Consider the following 17,878-nt stretch of genomic DNA (forward strand, 5'->3'; position numbering starts at 1 on the left):
ACTCATCGACATCGCACAGCACACGGGAGGCTTTACGTTTTGCCTCAACCGAAACGTGGGCGCCGGGGCCGGAGTTTGATCCCGCTTCTTCATGCTCAACAGCCGAACGAACTAACCAGAGCCACCGCGGCAGGCAATGAATAATTAATTGATTGTACTAATTACTAATCTCGGAGGAAGTACCGTAGCAATTAGATTTCAGCAATTTCATTTCATACAAGAAAATTTGTTTTTAATTAAAATCACAGGCTGGCGCTTTTTTTCTTCTCAAAAAGGAGCGATTGAGGTCGAAAATGATGAGGGGCGGCTTCACGCTAAGTATAGCATACACATTCAACCTTTACGCACCCAATCAGCTTAAGTTCCGCGTGTTATCATCTAGTTAGTTTAGTTTAGTTTATGGGGTTTAACGTCCCAAAGCGACTTAGGCTATGAGAGACGCCGTAGTGGAGGGCTCCGGAAATTTCGACCACCATCATCATCATCTAGCGTATGACCTCTGTTCACTCTTGTCATAAAGTTAGTTTCCATTTTTCGCGCTCGGTATACCGCGCCAGTGTTGGACGCTACGGACTTCGTTAATCTGGGCCTGAAAGAGGCCACCCATACGTCCCTTGGCTAGAATTTATTGGGGGTTGCGCGGTTATTTTTTGGCTTACCAACATAAGAAGAAAATGCCACAAAATGTACATGGAAGGCTGAGTCCAACTCATATTCCGTCGAGGTAGCGCTTTCCCTTCACTCATAAGATCGTTTTCATTAGTGCGATCGCACCTCGCCGCTGGCACAGGACAGGGTTAATTGGAGAGACGTGGGAGAGGCCTTTGCCCTGCAGTGGGCGTAGTCAGGCTGATGATGATGACCTCGGTGCCGACCCACTGCCCCTCGGAAGGCAGCGCTTCAGGCCTGGTTGTACAGCGAGATATATTTGAAAGGTCATCCGTAAACAAACGTATTGCCATCGGCATCACTGCATCTTGCAACCGCGCAGGCTCGTGCGTTCTCCTGCTGGACAAAGACAGTGTTATCTGATAACATTATCTTATATTCTCATCGCTCTTACGACTGGTGCCATAAGGGGGCTCGCAATAGGGAGCTCATGCGATGTTCCATCTGCAAGGACGGAAAGTTGGACTGGTCGGTAATGATGATTCACGATTTGTAGCGCTAACAGGACGAAGGACAAATAAATAGGTACACAGCCGCCGCGGTGGCTCAGTGGTTATGGTGCTCGGCTGCTGACCCGAAAGACGCGGGTTCGATTCCGCCCGCAGCCGTCGAATTTCGATGGAGGAGAAATTCGAGGCCCGTGTACTGTGCGATGTCAGTGCACGTTAAAGAACCCCAGGTGGTCGAAATTTCCGGAGCCCTCCACTACGGCGTCTCTCATAGCCTCAGTCGCTTTGGGACGTTAAACCCCATAAACCAAACCAAACCAAACCAAATAGGTACACAACACAAGCGCTTGTGTTGTGTACCTATTTCTTTGTCGTTCGTCCTGCTTGCGCTTCATGCTCCATCTACAGTCTCGTGATTATTCTAGTTCACTATACTCGTAACACAAGTGGGCATGGAGGGTGTTTGTGTGTAGCTGCTGTGGTCATCTGTTCGCTGCGGAGGATAGGGGAACGAGCAGACTTTTTCTTTTTTTTAAGCGTCGAGATTTCCCGTCACTATAGGCGTATCGTAGCTTCATTGCGTTTAATGTAGGCAGAATGGACGAAGACGTGCGATAAGACATTACGGGACGCACACTGTTGACTATGGGGGCTCCGTGCACATACTGCCCGAACATGACAATGCTTCTTAGGATTTGTAGTCTATTAATAAAGAGTAGACGTATGCAGTACAGTGAGGCGATGTAGTGGCCGTCAGACGAAAACCGGCTGCGGTCATGAAGTGAGCAAAACACTAAATAACTCGAGAAGATAGAGAGCAAGAGACGTTTTTCCTATAACGGACTTGACGGAGGTGGAGGTGGTGGTAGTGGTGGTGATTATGCAGATAGTGATGGTGTTGATGACGGAAGACGTTGGCACCCTGCTGACACTGGCTACTCTTTTGAGCTTGAGGTAAATATAGCACTCGCGAAAAAAGTAAGTAATAAGCGGTCACGCGGGCACAGAGTTCCACGAATACGAGTAAAAAGCACGTGGATATTTTTCCTAATCGAAACGAAAACAAGTTCAGCATTGCACAACCACAAAGACCGACCGCAGAATCCGAATTGGTGATCACGATGTAATCATGTTGATCCTTAAGCTTGAGAAAACAGCTCTTTTCAAACCGCTCACACCTTAAGAACTGACTGAGAATACAGACAATCTTCTATTTTGTAGGAAAGAAGAAAGCTGGAACAACCAGTACCAGTGGCAAATTCTGCATTGCCTACATTCACTCAGTCATAATCGCACATCGCTGTCACTAACTGGACATTACGCTTCTATTGTTTTTGCGTGCTGCAAACCTCAGCGCATTTATTGTCTTCGGAGTGACGGGCGAAAATAATACAACGGAGAGAATGTCTCGTCATCAGTCACTTAGATCGGACCGATATCAAGCGAGCGCATGAGTAACTACTTGGTATCCTCAATATTTCACATATAACTTCATAACTGCCAGGAACAACATGTTGTAGAGTACATCTTCGACTGAGTTCAGCCATAAGCTCTTCACATCCACCATCATATAACATCCGCCGAACGGCACAAAAACAACCACGAATGTCTGAAGGACCCACGATGTCCATTTTCACACTCTGGTTATAACTTAACACACATCCCTGTACACGCATCCCATCTAACAAGAAGTCCCTCTCTCAGGCCGCAGCGTTCCTCGATTCAACACCTTGGCGCAAACCTCAACGACGACCCGCTGGTTCACGGCCGTGTCCCCCCTTCTCCACTTCGAGCATAAACACCGCTCATGCACCGAGCGAAACCAGTAGCGAGCACGACGGTCGAACATTTATAGCCGTGTATGAGTCAACTCCCGAGGAAGTAACAGCTTCCCAGAGTGCGGCGGGCAATTTGTTGACGCGAGCACGGCGGTCCATCAACAACGCATCGAGTCCGCCCCAAGAAACAGGAACGCAGAAAAGGGGAAAGGCGGGGAAGCTCATCTTCCTGCGCGACTCAGGAGCAGCGCGCCACGAAGCGGCAGAGCGGGGTGGCAAAAGCGCAATTTTAGATGAGCTTCACGCTGTTCGCCTCCGGGGCTAAACAAAGCAACCCCGCGGCCGTCGCTGCGCGCGCTTCTGAGCTGCGCATAGAGGCGGCTTCGAGAGGTGGCGAACCTCATGCCACCAGTGATCCACTGACGAAGGGGGGATAAAGAGCTCGCGTCGCTGAGTATACCACCGTGCCGGAACCACGCGAAACCCGCAGGAGAAGCTCGGGGTGGCTGGTGTGTTCGTGCGCTCTCACCATGGCGATGCGCGGAGAGACGGGGCCGGGGTCAGGCAGGGGCGACGGCGTGTGCCGGACTCTCGTGTGCCCGGGGTGGCCGCAGGGCGCGGGCGGGCTCTGCTCTCCCCGAGCGGCGTCGGCGGCGGCAGATCGATCTTGAAGTACGTAGACGGCCGCCGACAGCCCCACAGCGCCGCGGCCGAGGACGCGGGCCCGGGCCGAAACACCTAGCGGGGCCTGGGCTCCTCTAGCCCAGAGCGATGAGCTTAAAAAACGCGGGGCTTCAAAGGCATCGCCGTTGCACGCATCTCTCTCTCTCTCTGATCCCAGCAACAGGTGATGCATGCAGCGACGGCTTCTTGTCACGTTCGTCTTTCTTTCTTTCTTTCTTTCTTTCTTTCTTTCTTTCTTTCTTTCTTTCTTTCTTTCTTTCTTTCTTTCTTTCTTTCTTTCTTTCTTTCTTTCTTTCTTTCCTTCTTTCCTTCTTTCTTTCTTTCTTTCTTTCTTTCTTTCGTTCTTTCTTCCTTTCTTTCTTTCTTTCCTTCTTTCTTTCCTTCTTTCTTCCTTTCTTCCTTTCTTCCTTTCTTTCTTTCTTTCTTCCTTTCCTTCTTTCCTTCTTTCCTTCTTTCCTCCTTTCCTTCTTTCCTTCTTTCCTTCCTTTCTTTCTTTCCTTCTTTCTTCCTTCTTTATTTATTTATCCAAGAACGTGAAACAGCAGCAGGGAATATCCCAGCTGGTGGTGAAGAATCGAAACGATTGCTCAGGACGTCAGTCACAGTTGCGCATCGAGTGGTAGATACAGAAGTAACATACCAGGCCTTAGCGAATGGCTCTCTGTGCTTACCAGCATCAATGTATTCTGTATTCCAAGCACAACATCCTTCAAGCTGCCGCTGCCACGCTGACCTGGACGGTCATCGTTACCTCGATATTCATCATGGTCGTCGTCATCGGTGGTAGGATACAGTAGGATACAGTGGTAGGATACAGCTGTTTTAGATTTTATTTTCCGATGCTCTAGCGGAACTTGTAGCTGTGCTGTCTTCAAATATTAGATCCGCCAGGAAACGCTACTTCAGCGAATGCCTTTCGCAGTTCAAAAATAAGTAACCCTGCTAAATTTTGTAATCACATCGGAGAGTCGCATAAACCGATTGACAAAATAGTCATGAATGGAAGCATTGTTACATTGTCACTTGTTTTAATTATTACTTTTACTCTACATTCTCAACTGATGACGACGAAATTTTTCTTCTGAACCTGTCGACATTGTGCCTTATGAGGGTGTCATTGAAATGTTACCTCCATTGAATACAAAGTGTTATCTAAATCCGAATTGCATTCCTAATGCTTTTTTTTGCGACGGTATGAAGTCATAGTCTCGCTTTTACTAAAAAAAATTTCACGCGTCTTTTTCGTCTTGCACTTTGCCGTCTGAGTGGATACTCTTTCTACTGTCCCGCCAAGTGAAAGCGTGGTAAACTCGCTTATATTGTCCCCTACTTCTCCTCATGAAGTCAGCAATATAATTGATAAACTAAAGAATGATTCTGCCTCTGGTTTTGACGATATAAAAGCTGTCCCCATCAAACATGTATCCGACATTATTTCACCAGTTTTAACTCACATTATCAACTGTATGCTTGAGACGGGAATATTTCCTGAAAGCCTTAAGATAGCTAGAGTATGTCCTATTCCTAAAGGTGGGAATGATAGCTCAGTAAATAACTTCAGGCCCATATCTGTCCTTCCAATTTTCTCAAAAGTATTTGAAACTATCATAAATTTAAGATTAATAAGCTTCATAGATAAATACAATATAATGAGTGATGCTCAGTACGGTTTCCAGAAAAACAAATCATGTGAACTCGCACTACTCAACGTTAAGCAAGAAATAATAAAGAACATCGAAAATCGTTTATACACAATAGGCTTATTTCTAGATCTTCGTAAAGCATTCGACTCCGTTAATCATGACATTCTTTTATGTAAACTGCTTAGGTATGGAATATGGGAGAATGCCCACAAACACTTCGAGAGCTACTTGACCAAACGGTATCAATATGTGTCTTTCAATAAACTGTCCTCGCTATGATCAGTAGTTTTAAATGGTATTCCTGAAGGGTCGATACTGGGACCTTTGTTATTTAATCTGTACATAAATGATCTTCCATTAATACCTTCTTCACCACGAATAGTCATGTATGCAGATGACACAAACCTATTCTTTTCAAATGCGTCACTACCTTACTTAGAAAAAACAGTAAATGATTACTTAGAAAACCTCTCTTACTGGTTGGACACAAATAAGTTACAGTTAAATGTAAGTAAAACCAAATATGCGATATTTAAACCTATAAATAAACCGTCTTTTGCAAATATTGTAATATTATTTCGCAACACGCGACTGCATGAGGTGACAGTTCAAAAATTCTTGGGCGTATGGTTTAAAAATGATATGTCCTGGAACACGCATGTGAATAAATTAGCTGCAGAGTTAGGAAAAACTGTGGGCGGTATGAATAAAATTGGTAAGCTCATTCCTTTGTGGTTGAGGAAAACATTGTATTTCTCTCTTTTCCTCTCCAAGTTGTCATATTGTAGTCTAGTGTGGGGTACTACTAAAGCTCATAACTATAACAAACTAACGATCCTCCAAAAAAAGGTGCTGCGAATATTTGAAAATTATCAAGGAAAACCATCTGATCTTCCAACAGACAAGCTATTTATTAAACATGAAATGCTTCCAGCTGCGCAAATATATTATTTCAAGTTATTACAATACATAAAAAACAATAAATTGTACCTCTGACGTAAACCTCCGAGAATCAAAATACACCTTACGTAAACACACAAGAAGAATACCGCTCACTAGGACCAATTATGGCAGACAGATCTTAAATTCCCAAGTTTCTTATTTGCTGAATTTCACAGGAGAAGAAATTAAATTCCAAAAACCGGAGTTTAAGAAATATGTCAAATCGTATTTGTTAAAAAAAAAACCATTTCTTTCCTTCAATAAGACATTGTTTGCATTAATTAATTTTCGGTGTAATCAAGGTGTATATATATTATCAGAGTACGGTGTGCTATGTGTCTGTAATCTATATGTGTGTGTTTCCAATTGCATGAGTTTTGTAGAGTGCCGAGATGTGCATTTAGCGTTTCTTTTTTCCCTTAAATTCTACTAAGTGTTGTCTAATTTCATATTTAGATGTTCACTTTTATATGTTCACTTTTATATGTTAAAATATTTATATGTTCAATTGTGTTTATGTAACTGAGAGCTGTTTCCCTGTCTATCTTTTCTTTTTAATAAGTATGCACTGAATGCCGAATTGTGCTACCTGGGGCAGGAGCCTCTGTCAGGATATGAGCCTTTAGCTCCTGCTCCTTTTTTCTCTGTTGTGAGAAAATTAAATCAAGAAATAAAGCAAAAATCGTTATAACAATGCAGACCGCATCTGTGTAAACAATTACCACCCAATCTCTCTAATCTGGTTCCGTTGCAAACTTAACGAACATATATATCATTGCCAGTCATATTCTCACAATATTAAACACTTGTGATGTCTAAGACCCTGCTCAACGCTGTTTCAGGAAGGGATTCTCTATTAATTCGGTACAAATAGAGAATCCCTTCCTGAAACCGCGTTGAGCAGGGTCTAAGACATCACTAGTGTTTAATACTGTGAGAATATGACTGGCAATGATATGTTCGTTAAGTCTGCAACGGGACCAGATTAGAGAGAAATTTCGATCCCGGCCGTGGCGGCTGAATTTCGATGGAGGCGAAATGCTAGAGGCCCGTGTACTGTGCGATGTCAGTGGAGGTTAAAAAACCCCAGGTGGTCGAAATTTCTGGAGCCCTCCACTACGGCGTCCCTCATATCCCGAGTTGCTTTGGGACATTAAACCCCAATAAACCAAACCAAACCAAACCTATTAGTACCGCATTGGTAGCAGCCATACGCACTTTCAGTGCAGCCAAGTCCGGACGAACTGTTCTTTTATTTTTAGATTTCACCAAAGCTTTTCACTAGGTGCCGCATAAGGAGCTTCATTTCAGATTAAAGGAGATTGCTGCACCTGCATGGATTGCAGCGTATTAGCAGCACACGACTTTCGCTCATCACAGACGGGGAATACGACCCCGTCTGCCAAAATTGTTACCAGGAAGAAATCGCCACCCAGGCGCACATCTTTTGGGGTTGCGTGGAAAATCCGCCCCCTCGAACCTTACTACCAGCTCCCTCCGAGGAGGGATGGAACCAACCCCTCAGAAGGCCAGATTAGAGCATCCAACTGGCATTCATTTCGTGGTCCCCGCCCCCACCTCGGGGTCACACCAAGCCCATCTGCCCTAAATCCCCACATCCTATGGCAATAAAGTTGTTTCTCTCTCCCCTCTTTGCGGAGATCGGCTGTTCATGTTCTTCGACACTCCCTATAACTTCCGGGGTCCCTTATGGAAGTGTGATTCGTCCCCTGCGTTTCTTGATTTATGTATGTTGTTTAGTTTCTGTGTCGTTGAAAAAAATTGTTTGCTGATAATTGCATGCTGTATACTCTAGTATCTTCCGTTTCCTGCGAGCAACGTCCAGACGATGCTGTGCTCAACGTTTTTTCCTAGAGCGCAAAATGGAGCATATAAATAAATGCCAAGAAAGCGGTGCTCTTGAGTACGACCAGAAAGAAGAAACCGTTTCGCCTCAACTACTATATAATGGCGTTTAAGTTTAAGAAGCGACAAAGGACAAATATCTTGGTGTTGTGTTAAACCGGTTAAACTCGCCACTGAAATGAAACGACCACATAGAACACATTAGGACATTGGCACAAAAACTTGGCTTTCACCACCATAACCTTAGGTTTGCGTCTAGCAGCTGCAAGTTATTAGCCTGAGTACTCTCACAAGATCAGAACTCGCTATCATCTGGGACCCACGCACAAAAAAAGAAATTACAACTGAAAAATGTGCAGAGACGTGCAGCACGCTTTATTTTAAACAAATAATAAATAATTTATTACTCATCCTTATTAATGGCAACAAACCATACCGGACTTAACTATGTAAGACGTCATATTGGCCGCCTATCCTTCCTCCAGCAATTAACTCATGGCAAACAGGCATTTATTTCGCCCCCTCTGCACAGTTTATTGAAACGCGTACAACGCGTCATTACTACTATCATAGGTTAACACCATATTTAACGCAAACTAACGGTTTTAAGTTTTCTTTTTTTTTTTCTTGAACGATTACTGAGTGGAATGCCCTATACCTGTGAGAGTGGTATCAGCTGATGACTCTGGCAAGGCGCTTCATCATATATACGTATATTATAACGCATGTGGCATGTTCTTCAGTTTATTACTTGTGCATGTTCTGGCGATGAGTGCCTGCTCTTTAAATAATTTCGTGTTTTGTCTCTGTTTTCACCCTGTTTGGACCTAAAGAAAGGTACGTAGTACTATGTAAATAAAGTAAAAAAAAATTCAGTGGTGACCTAGGAGGAAAAGATGCGATCAAAGCACGGAGAAATGCTGTACGAAAAATAAACAGAGCTTTTTTTTATTATATTCCTGTGCGTTAATGTTGGTGCCTCTACTAGCCGCTGCTGAGACGCATCGAAAGCTAGGAGAAAACTACGCCAGCATGCGTTGATGCAGCGCAGCGAAGAGCTGGCTCGATTAAAGAGGTGTTTGCTTTGTCCCGCTTCATTACTTTTCCGGCCACTGACTTCGGTGACCCGTTTGCCGTCTTCTGACGAGCTGCTAACCATTGCCCTTATTACACAGTGTGGTAGCATGAAAACAGACGCAAGAAAAAGGAGGAATAAGGGAGAAAGAAACAAGAGGCTACGTGACAATACTCAGGAGTCACAACATAACAAACACACTAAAAAAGCCAGTTAGAACAAACTAAAGTGAACGAAAGCATGAAAATGATAGTCGGGCCAAAGCGTGGTACCGTACGTTTTCATTCATTCATTCATTCATTCATTCATTCATTCATTCATTCATTCATTCATTCATTCATTCATTCATTCATTCATTCATTCATTCATTCATTCATTCATTCATTCAGAACGGTACCACGCTTTGGGCCGACTACCATTTACTTGCTTTCATTCACTTTACTTTGTTCAAAATGGCTTTTTTGTGTGTTTGTTACTGCGCGACTCCTGAGTGTGATAATGAGAAAAAAAAAGGCATGTAATACTAAGCCTGGTGCTAAATCTCATTAGCCACGTCAGCCTTTCCCTTCTTTTCGTACTCCAGACAGCTTTAAACGTAATTCCGCTCTAGGAGGTTCAGGTACTAATCTACTCGCCATGCTGAGCATTTCGAGCAAATGGAAGCGCAGTTTGTGCCAGGGTGTACACCCGATCCGCGCCATGCAGGGAAGGGATGAAGCAGGGAATGAAGGTGGAGAGTCGCCTTTGTCAAGGGCCCCGGATTAATTTCGATCAATTATGGCTCTGTAACATGCACTGGTATCCCACAACACACGGCCGCCTTTTTACGTCTCGCCTACATCGACATGAGGGCACCACAGCCGATACTTGACCCTGAGGCCTCGTTCAGCAGAACGCACTAACGCCACTTAGCCACCGCGGCGGGCAGGTTAGGGAGCTCACTAGATAGAAACGGTCGAAAATCTGGCGAGAACTGCAGCACAACGCACTAATTTATCCAAAGTTGTCTCAAGAATGTGAACACCGGGGATAGCGGGACATTAATGGGCAGCACTGATGGACAGTGTTGCAGCACTGTGAACGCATTGTGATAGGTAAACAGAAAGGCTCAAATAACCGATCGCCTATGGTGAGCGATTAACTATAGGTGGGCAGCTTCAGGGTGAACGATGTTACCGTCGGCTCCGATGTCCCGTGAAACGAAGCCATAACTTTTTAACTGTATCGCTTTCCGTTCGCCTGGCGTGTCCATGCATGACATCGTAAAGTGGGCTTTGCAGCCTTAGATCCACAGGCGGCGTGTTGAGTGGCTGTAGTACGTGTTGGGAATATCTCAATGCACACTTTCGGCTTCAGTGTTTAACGCAGATATCCATTGTATACGGCTCTGTACGCTAGCTATCTGTGGACCAAATTTCACGTCCATGTGTGGAGTTCACGTATAAGTTAAATCTGCCGTATTTTATGAGCGTATGGTCCATACATGTCTGTGTAAGAGGCCGGGTGATACCAATTACCCAGGTGAACAAAAAAAATAACCGGGGGGGGGGGGGGGGGGGGAGCCATTGTACAATATATCGGCTGCTGCTACAGCCCGCGTAGAACGAAGAGCGTAGAAAACGCACTCTAATCAGTCAATAATGACAAGTGAAATCGTTGGGCGGGTATTTACGCGCCAGTCACATCCATCGTTTCGATGGTGCATCCGAAAATAGCTTTTTTTTTTTCTTTAATATGACGAACGAATGCACTCACATGCCCAGATATATGCTCAGGAACATTAACACTTGAGTGCAGTGCGGTCGTGCATGGACCCAGGGGCGTGCCCAGAATTCCTGTTATAATAAAGTTTTTTTTTCTCACTCTCAGAACGGTCAGCAATGCGTCAAGTTTCAGCGGATGACGTCAGGGAAAAAAAAAAGGAAATGAAAATAAAACTTTAACCCTCAGCCTCCAAAACTGTGTTTTTTTATCATCATCATCATCATCATCATTTATTAACCCTTAAGGGTCCCGTTAGGGACATTACATAAGGGGGGGGGGGAGGTGGTACAGGGGTGTTCAACAGTCATACATGAATATATAAATATAGAAGGAATATGGAAATACAGAAAAATTAGAAAATATAAAATATAGAATAGAAAAAAAGTAGAACAAGACGAAAAAAAGACAGAAGTAACAAATTCAAATAATCACGTCATGACATAGTGTAGCAGAAATATAAACAGAAACAAATTACAACTTTGGAAGTAGAACAGGCTGGTCAGTTTTCAGGGCTTGAAAGCTGGCATAGGGTGCAGAAAAAAATTATTTGTCGTTGAGATGGTCGATTAGGAGCTGTCTGAATCTGGAAGGGTTAGTCTCAATGACAATGTGTTCGGGGAGGTTATTCCAGCTTTCTATCGCACTGGGAAGGAAAGATTTATTGAAATAATTGGTGGAGCCGTGCAAACGCTGTATGCTTAAGGAGTTAAATAAACGACGAGATGATCGTAGCGGAGTTCGTAGAAGGTTTTCTCGAAGTGCTGGAAAGTCAAAGTACAGTTTGTGAAAAAGACAAAGAATTGAAGTTTTCCTGCGAAAATAGCGCTTTTTTTTTTGCTTCATTGGATTCTACAAGGACCATAAAGGGCAGAAAGAGCGACGAATTGCACATTGTTCCCGCATAGAACACCTAAAAAAAATGATTCAGAATGCAATAAAAAGTTCGACTTCACGGCGCAATATATTCGGACGGTCGGGGTTTTGCCAGAAATGTTCGCCCGGAAAGTTCACTCTCACACGTCGTTCTTCAAGAAAAGTAGTTCAAAGTTACAGCTTCTTCGAAAGAACTGATCTTGCAGCCAAACGGTTGCATTCCTGGTTTATGGGGTTTTAACGTCCCAGAGAGACTCACTCCGGCTATGAGGGACGCCGTATTGAAGGGTCCCGGATAATTTTGACCACCTGGGGTTCATTAACGTTCACTGCCATCGCACAGTACACGGACCTCTAGCATTTCGCCTCCATCGAAATGCGACTGCCGTGGCCGGGATCGAACCCGCGTCTTTCAGGGACAGCAGCCGAGTGCCATAACCACTGAGCCACCGCGAAGCGGCTGGTTGCATTTCTGTGGTAACAACAAGAAATATGAGAGGGTACAAAATGTTTGCACAAAACTCCAAATTTTCTGGTTATGCTTCCATTAAATTTTAGAATGCCTTTTGGATATTATATGCCAAGAGGAAAAACAGTTGAAAGATAAAAAGCTTTGCTTGCCACAAATAATTATGGAATAATCAATATCCGAATGCTCGAATTGTCATGACTCTCGCGCCTCTATTAATTCTAAGTTTTACGGGGATATGGTGGTCGCAGCTGGCAGAGGATATGGTTAACTGCCTTTAAGCCTTAAGGGTTAAGCCTCTGCCCTGCAGTGGCGTAGTCAGACTGTTGATGATGATGATGATGAAGATGAAGATGATGATGATGATGATTTTAATACTCCAGACTTTACCTGTCAAAGCGCTGTACCGCGCTCAACGCCACACCGGAGTCCTCATTCCACGTCCAGGTTTCTTTTCGGGTGCTTTTTTTTTGTTGCGCTCTGACCAGAAAACAGCACCGTGTAGTACGCGGAAAGAGACGCCTAATGAGCGTGGCGTCGAATTGTCGGATATTTCAGTTGCGAGGGGGAAGGTTTTCAGTAGTCAGAATTTCCACTGCGTTCAGCCTGAAATCCATATTCCTCTCCATCCCACCTCTAAATGATAAACTTTGAGGCGAAGGCCGGTTGACCCTCGTCGGTTGCCTGCACGCTGAAACGTCGTCGTCTTCAAAATCCAAAGTACAACCGTGCTGTCGTTGTCACTCTCAGAAGACAGATTAATTTTTTTCCTTCTGAATCTGAGGAAACACCTGCACATCTTCGTCTTGGGCCCGTTTTTCGGGCAGTCTCGTGCGCGCTATCTATTTACCTATATATTTATATAAGTAAAAAGATATACCTCCATAAAAATATATATATCCAGGTAAATAGATATACCGCCATATCTATTTACCTGTAATAAGGGTTAAAATTAATTTAGGCCAGATTTGGCGGCCGATAAAGCTTCTGTTTTTTTTTTTCTGTACCACCATAAGTTGATGGCAGCGTACATACAGTAGAAACAACGGAACAGCCATGCTTGCCTTCGGTAAGGATTTCGAACCCAGCGACTATGTTTCCAGCTCGTCTTCGAGGGGAGTGCTACAAAGAGTTGATGTGTGGTGCTATTTTAAAACATTCAAGAACACGCATAAATATACTAGAGCCATATATACAACTTTTCGTGGATTCGCATATGAATTCACTTGTGCTCCTCAGACGAATGCAGATTTTACTAAAATAGTACCCGAACAGTTAACATAGGCGTGAAAACGCCGCTCTGGTATAATTTTCACACGGAGATCTATAAGCGGTGGGAAGGTACGGGCGTCTAAGAAGCGCATGTCAGGTAAAAATAGTTCCCGCTGCAGCAGATGCCCAGGCGGCCCGACCTTCGCTTTCTACGCGCTCACTGGCTGGACCAACCACGACACTTTCTATCGGGCACCGACAACGCCGTTCCTCTACAAGTTCAGGAGGCGATGTCCGCGGACAAAGCCCGCAGATTCTTCGCCAGCCGACCCTTGTCTCCGCACACCGACGAGCCCAGCGATGTACCTACACGGTTGGTACGCAACACGGCATGTGTGTACCTCGTACACGGGGCATTTTGCGCCAATAACGAGCAGTTTTCGTCACTCCCGTCCTAGGAACAGAGCGGAGTTTCAGGTAGGCTGCAGGGGCCGACCGTATACAAGAAAGAAAAAAAAAGTAAATTCCTTTCCTCCTAGAAAGACGCGCCTCCAGGAACAAAAGGTCAGCGTTGTCTTCAGCGGCACGCGTCGAGAGTCCGCTTTTGGCGATCGGCAACTAACAGTTCAGCAGCGGTGGTTAAGTGCGGAGCTGTACGTGGTAAGTATAAGCGGACGACATACACACAACGGCGCACGCGACACGCGGAGCGACCAGTACGCCCTCTGCGGCGAAAGCCGGACACACTGGCGGTGCGCGCAAAGCGGAGGAGAAGATGAGAAGACAGTGTCCCCGGCCCGAAAATAGCGCACTTTCCATGGTTTCTTCTCTCTGTATAGGAAGCGCGGCCCATCTTCCCGAGAGCTATACATATTCAGGAACGGAGTCGTGTAGTAGTCGCATGGCCGCCGGCAGAGTGCAAAGAGCATAACGCTTATCGCTTATCGGCTGCGCGTCCGCTCCTTTTGCTCGGCGCCTTTTGTGTGGACATTGTTCGTGTGCCCGACATGCGCAAGGGTTGGCTGACGAAGACGCTTGCCGCCACTCCGCTGCGCTGCTGACCCGGAACACATGCGTGGTGGTAGCGGGGGAGGAGCGAGTCTCACCGTTCTGTCTAGAGTTTCACTCGGGAAACGAGCCTCTTTCATGGAGTCGAGCCGTTTTCTTTTTCCGGAGCCAAGAATGTCAGAGGGCCATGTTGTTGTGCAAACATGTATCCTCTATACAGGCATGATCAGCATATATGGGAACTATAGCTTGCGACGAAAATGCCCGCAAAAATGGAACAAACATTACAAACGTGAAAGCAACTATAGAAGTGGGAGTGTGATCATCATCGTAGACCAGACATTCGCGTCAGTGGATCTGTAGAATTGGGTCTCAGTAAGCGATCGTGTTCGTCTAGACGGCTTGAATTTCGACCTTTATAGGTAGCCATTAAAGCAACGATGACACATTTTTTTTTTTGCTATATTCTGTTTTCTTGCCTTTCTTCCCTGGTCCCTAGCTAAACGAAGTTATCGCTGAAATCAACCGCTGAAACTATTTAAGTCGCCCACTGAAGGACTATTATAGCACTGCTTCAACTTTAAAAACTAGGGAGAAATTACTTTGATTATAGTGCAATTGTTCATGGCTCGTTTGTGGCTTGGGCGTCGTTGTGGCCATAACTGGTCACGTATCCACCCCCTGCACGTGCTGCGTGCTACCTTCGTGGTCCTCCGGTGAGGCGTCCGCTCACCTGTGATCACGTGACTACGCGTAAGCTCTTCCCCGCAATCAGGCGACCCCCCCCCCCCCCCCCCCCCTTCCTTTTCTCGCAGGCGTGCCTCACGCATCGGGCAACCTTCGTTACAAGGACAGGCATGGTAGCAGTCACACAGCGGGTGGACACCTGTAGTACTGAGCAATCCACAGAATAATTGCGGCACTGGGTAATCGTAGTCATAAACGCATCACCCGCGTGCAAGCGCAATGCGTGCCGCCAAGACCCAGCTGTGAAGACATTTTTAAGGCTTTAATTAGCGTAAAGTTCATAAATAAAAAAAATCTTCAATAGCAGAAATCACCCACAACAGCTACGCTGTTATAAAGGATTACAGAGTATCGTAATCATGCTCTGGGTTTTTTTTTTTTTTCTGTCGAGAGCAACTGCATGCTTTTAAGGCATGCCATTTCCTTTGGTGTCACTCTTACGTGCATGACGCTTGACGTGCATGACACACAGGAACACTGCGTGCTTAATATTAATTTCTCACCTTTTCTCTTGTCCTCGTTCCCTTTGCACTTTTCCCTTTCATTCAGTGTGGGAGACAACAGCACTGCTAACTCGTACTATTAACCATAAGTAAAGCGAGGAAAATTTGCGCACATTGCTTCGCTCTTCCTATTGGCTTGCTGATGGACCGATCTATAGAGCGAAAGTGTAGCAGCCTCTGAGCACCACTGCTCCACTTTCGAGGCGGTTAAGTGCTGTTCGCGGCTTGTTGTGTCAGTGGAGCAATTGTGAAAGAAACTACGTCACGTTCTGCGCACCGCACATGACAGATGACGTTCCGGCAAGGCATTATTGCAAAATTGCTGTAATTAAACGTCACTTCCATTTTCACCCAAGAAACTTTGCTTGTTCCTTGCGAACATGGCTGCAACGAGGTCGGGTTCTGCTAATGGCTTTGGGCTCTTCGTTGTCTACCGTTCCTGTGTCTTGGACTAGCCACAGGAACGAAGCTACGAAGCACAACTACGCTCGAGATTCATGTGCAAAGAATCGTGCAAGTTTCATTACACCTGGATGGTTTACCCCCCTGGGGTATGCTCGTAGTCTAAGCATGCTCGAGGTATACATAGTAACGTAGCCTACGAAGATAATGCTCATGTTTTATGTTTAATAAAACATAAATCTGTGCGCTTACCTCGAGCATAGTCTTCATACCTTACAATTATCACGCACCTTTTTGTCAAAGGTAGCATTACGTAATGACAGCTCAGATGGATTCATAGCATCCTCATTACGTAAGATGATCAGGGTAGCCATGAAGACTACATACCAAGGCACGACAGGCGACGATAAATGCGCCAGCCCAACACCCGCGGTGGTTCAGTGGTGAAGGCGCTCGACTACTGAGCCGGAGTACCCGGGTTCGAACCTCACCGCGGCAGCCGCGTTTCGATGGAGGCGAAACGCAAAAGGCGACCGAGTGCTGTGCGATGTCAGTGCACGTTAAAGATCTCCAGGTGGTCGAAATTATACCGAAGCCCTCGACTACGGCATTTCTATCTTCCTTTTTTCTTTCATTCCCTTCTTTATCTCTTTCTTTAAGGTGTAGTTCTTATGTCCAGCGTGATATGTGAAACAGTTACTACGTCATTTCATTCAATAAAAACTAATTTTCAGTTTTCAGCTAATCCCGAAACACATCTAGAAGAGAAGTTTTGTTCAGAGGCTCGCAAAATTTTTCGCAAATCTCACCATCCGTGTATGACAGTTTCGCAATTGACAGACATCCTTGGCCATACTTTGAGTAACTTCAGCTGTTCGCCGTATCCAGAAGGTTGGGCAGTCACGAGCTGAACCTATGCGTGCGAACGGTGTTCCGAGCACGGGCACAGTTCTGTCATATGCTCGGCATCTCTGATAATCGCTTCTGCTAGAAATGATCATCCGGATAACTCTTCCTATTCCAACAAAGCCGTCTGACCACAAAATCGCTCCCGTTTGACCTGGACAGAGAGCGGTGCTCTCTAAAACGGTCGAACAACGACCTTTAACGACCCACTTATATTGACAGCTTCAGATGCGATCTTTCCCCTAATAGCGTGAAATCGTCCATGTTGCTCTTATTGTGAGCTACCGCTCAAAGCGCACACCGTGAGATGGGGCCCCAAAGCGGGCGTGACACATTCCAGCAGACCACAAGCGCAGCTTGAGTGCGTCTGCGGGTGAACGACTGTGTGTGCGTACACTGGAGCGACGCTTTAGCGGCCCGAGCACTTTCTATTTCGGCGGCAGCTTCTGGAGGAGAGCGGCGGTCATCGCGCGGGGCGGCATCGTAGAGTGCGACGGCGCCTGACGCTGACCCCTTCGCCACCAGCGGCAAGCTCGGGGGGTCAGCCCGGCAGCATGCGAACGCGGCGCCGAAGAATAAGACGTGGGCGCCGGCCGTCTGCCGTCCATCACGTCGTCGCGAAGGAGACAAAAGACAAGGAGCAAGAGTGGGCGGCACGACAACGGCAGGAAGCGGTGGCTTACAGCGCCCAGCACTCTGTCTTATCCGGGACAACCGCGAAGCGCGCGCAGGGGAGCGGTGGACGCACGGAGCAGGGGCCGCATGGTTGCTTTCACTGTAATGTTATACCCTGTGTGTTTAAATGGCTGAGGTACCCAAGTGGCTCAGGTGTTCATGAGGTTCCGGCACCGAAGTAGATCAGGTGCCCATGTGGCTCAGGTGCCCAAG

General features: G+C 45.9%; 1 protein-coding gene across 2 annotated transcripts in view; it reads right to left on the reverse strand.

The window, feature by feature from the left end:
* Gycbeta100B (guanylate cyclase soluble subunit beta-1-like) overlaps nt 1-17,878 on the reverse strand; it is a 90,784-nt gene that overhangs the window by 43,528 nt on the left and 29,378 nt on the right. Inside the window, exon 1 of one of the 2 annotated variants that reach the window (XM_089563307.1) lies at nt 3,426-3,537. The exons of the other annotated variant lie outside the window; for it this stretch is intronic. Within the exon in view, the coding sequence (XP_089419433.1) occupies nt 3,426-3,428 (3 nt within the window). The 5' untranslated portion in view covers nt 3,429-3,537. Of the gene's footprint in view, nt 1-3,425; nt 3,538-17,878 lie in introns of those variants that run through there. 2 annotated transcript variants of the gene reach the window in all.

Source organism: Amblyomma mixtum, chromosome 1, assembly GCF_055824585.1.
Source record: "Amblyomma mixtum isolate Tamu chromosome 1, ASM5582458v1, whole genome shotgun sequence".
In the NCBI taxonomy this organism is placed as follows: Eukaryota; Metazoa; Arthropoda; class Arachnida; order Ixodida; family Ixodidae; genus Amblyomma; species Amblyomma mixtum.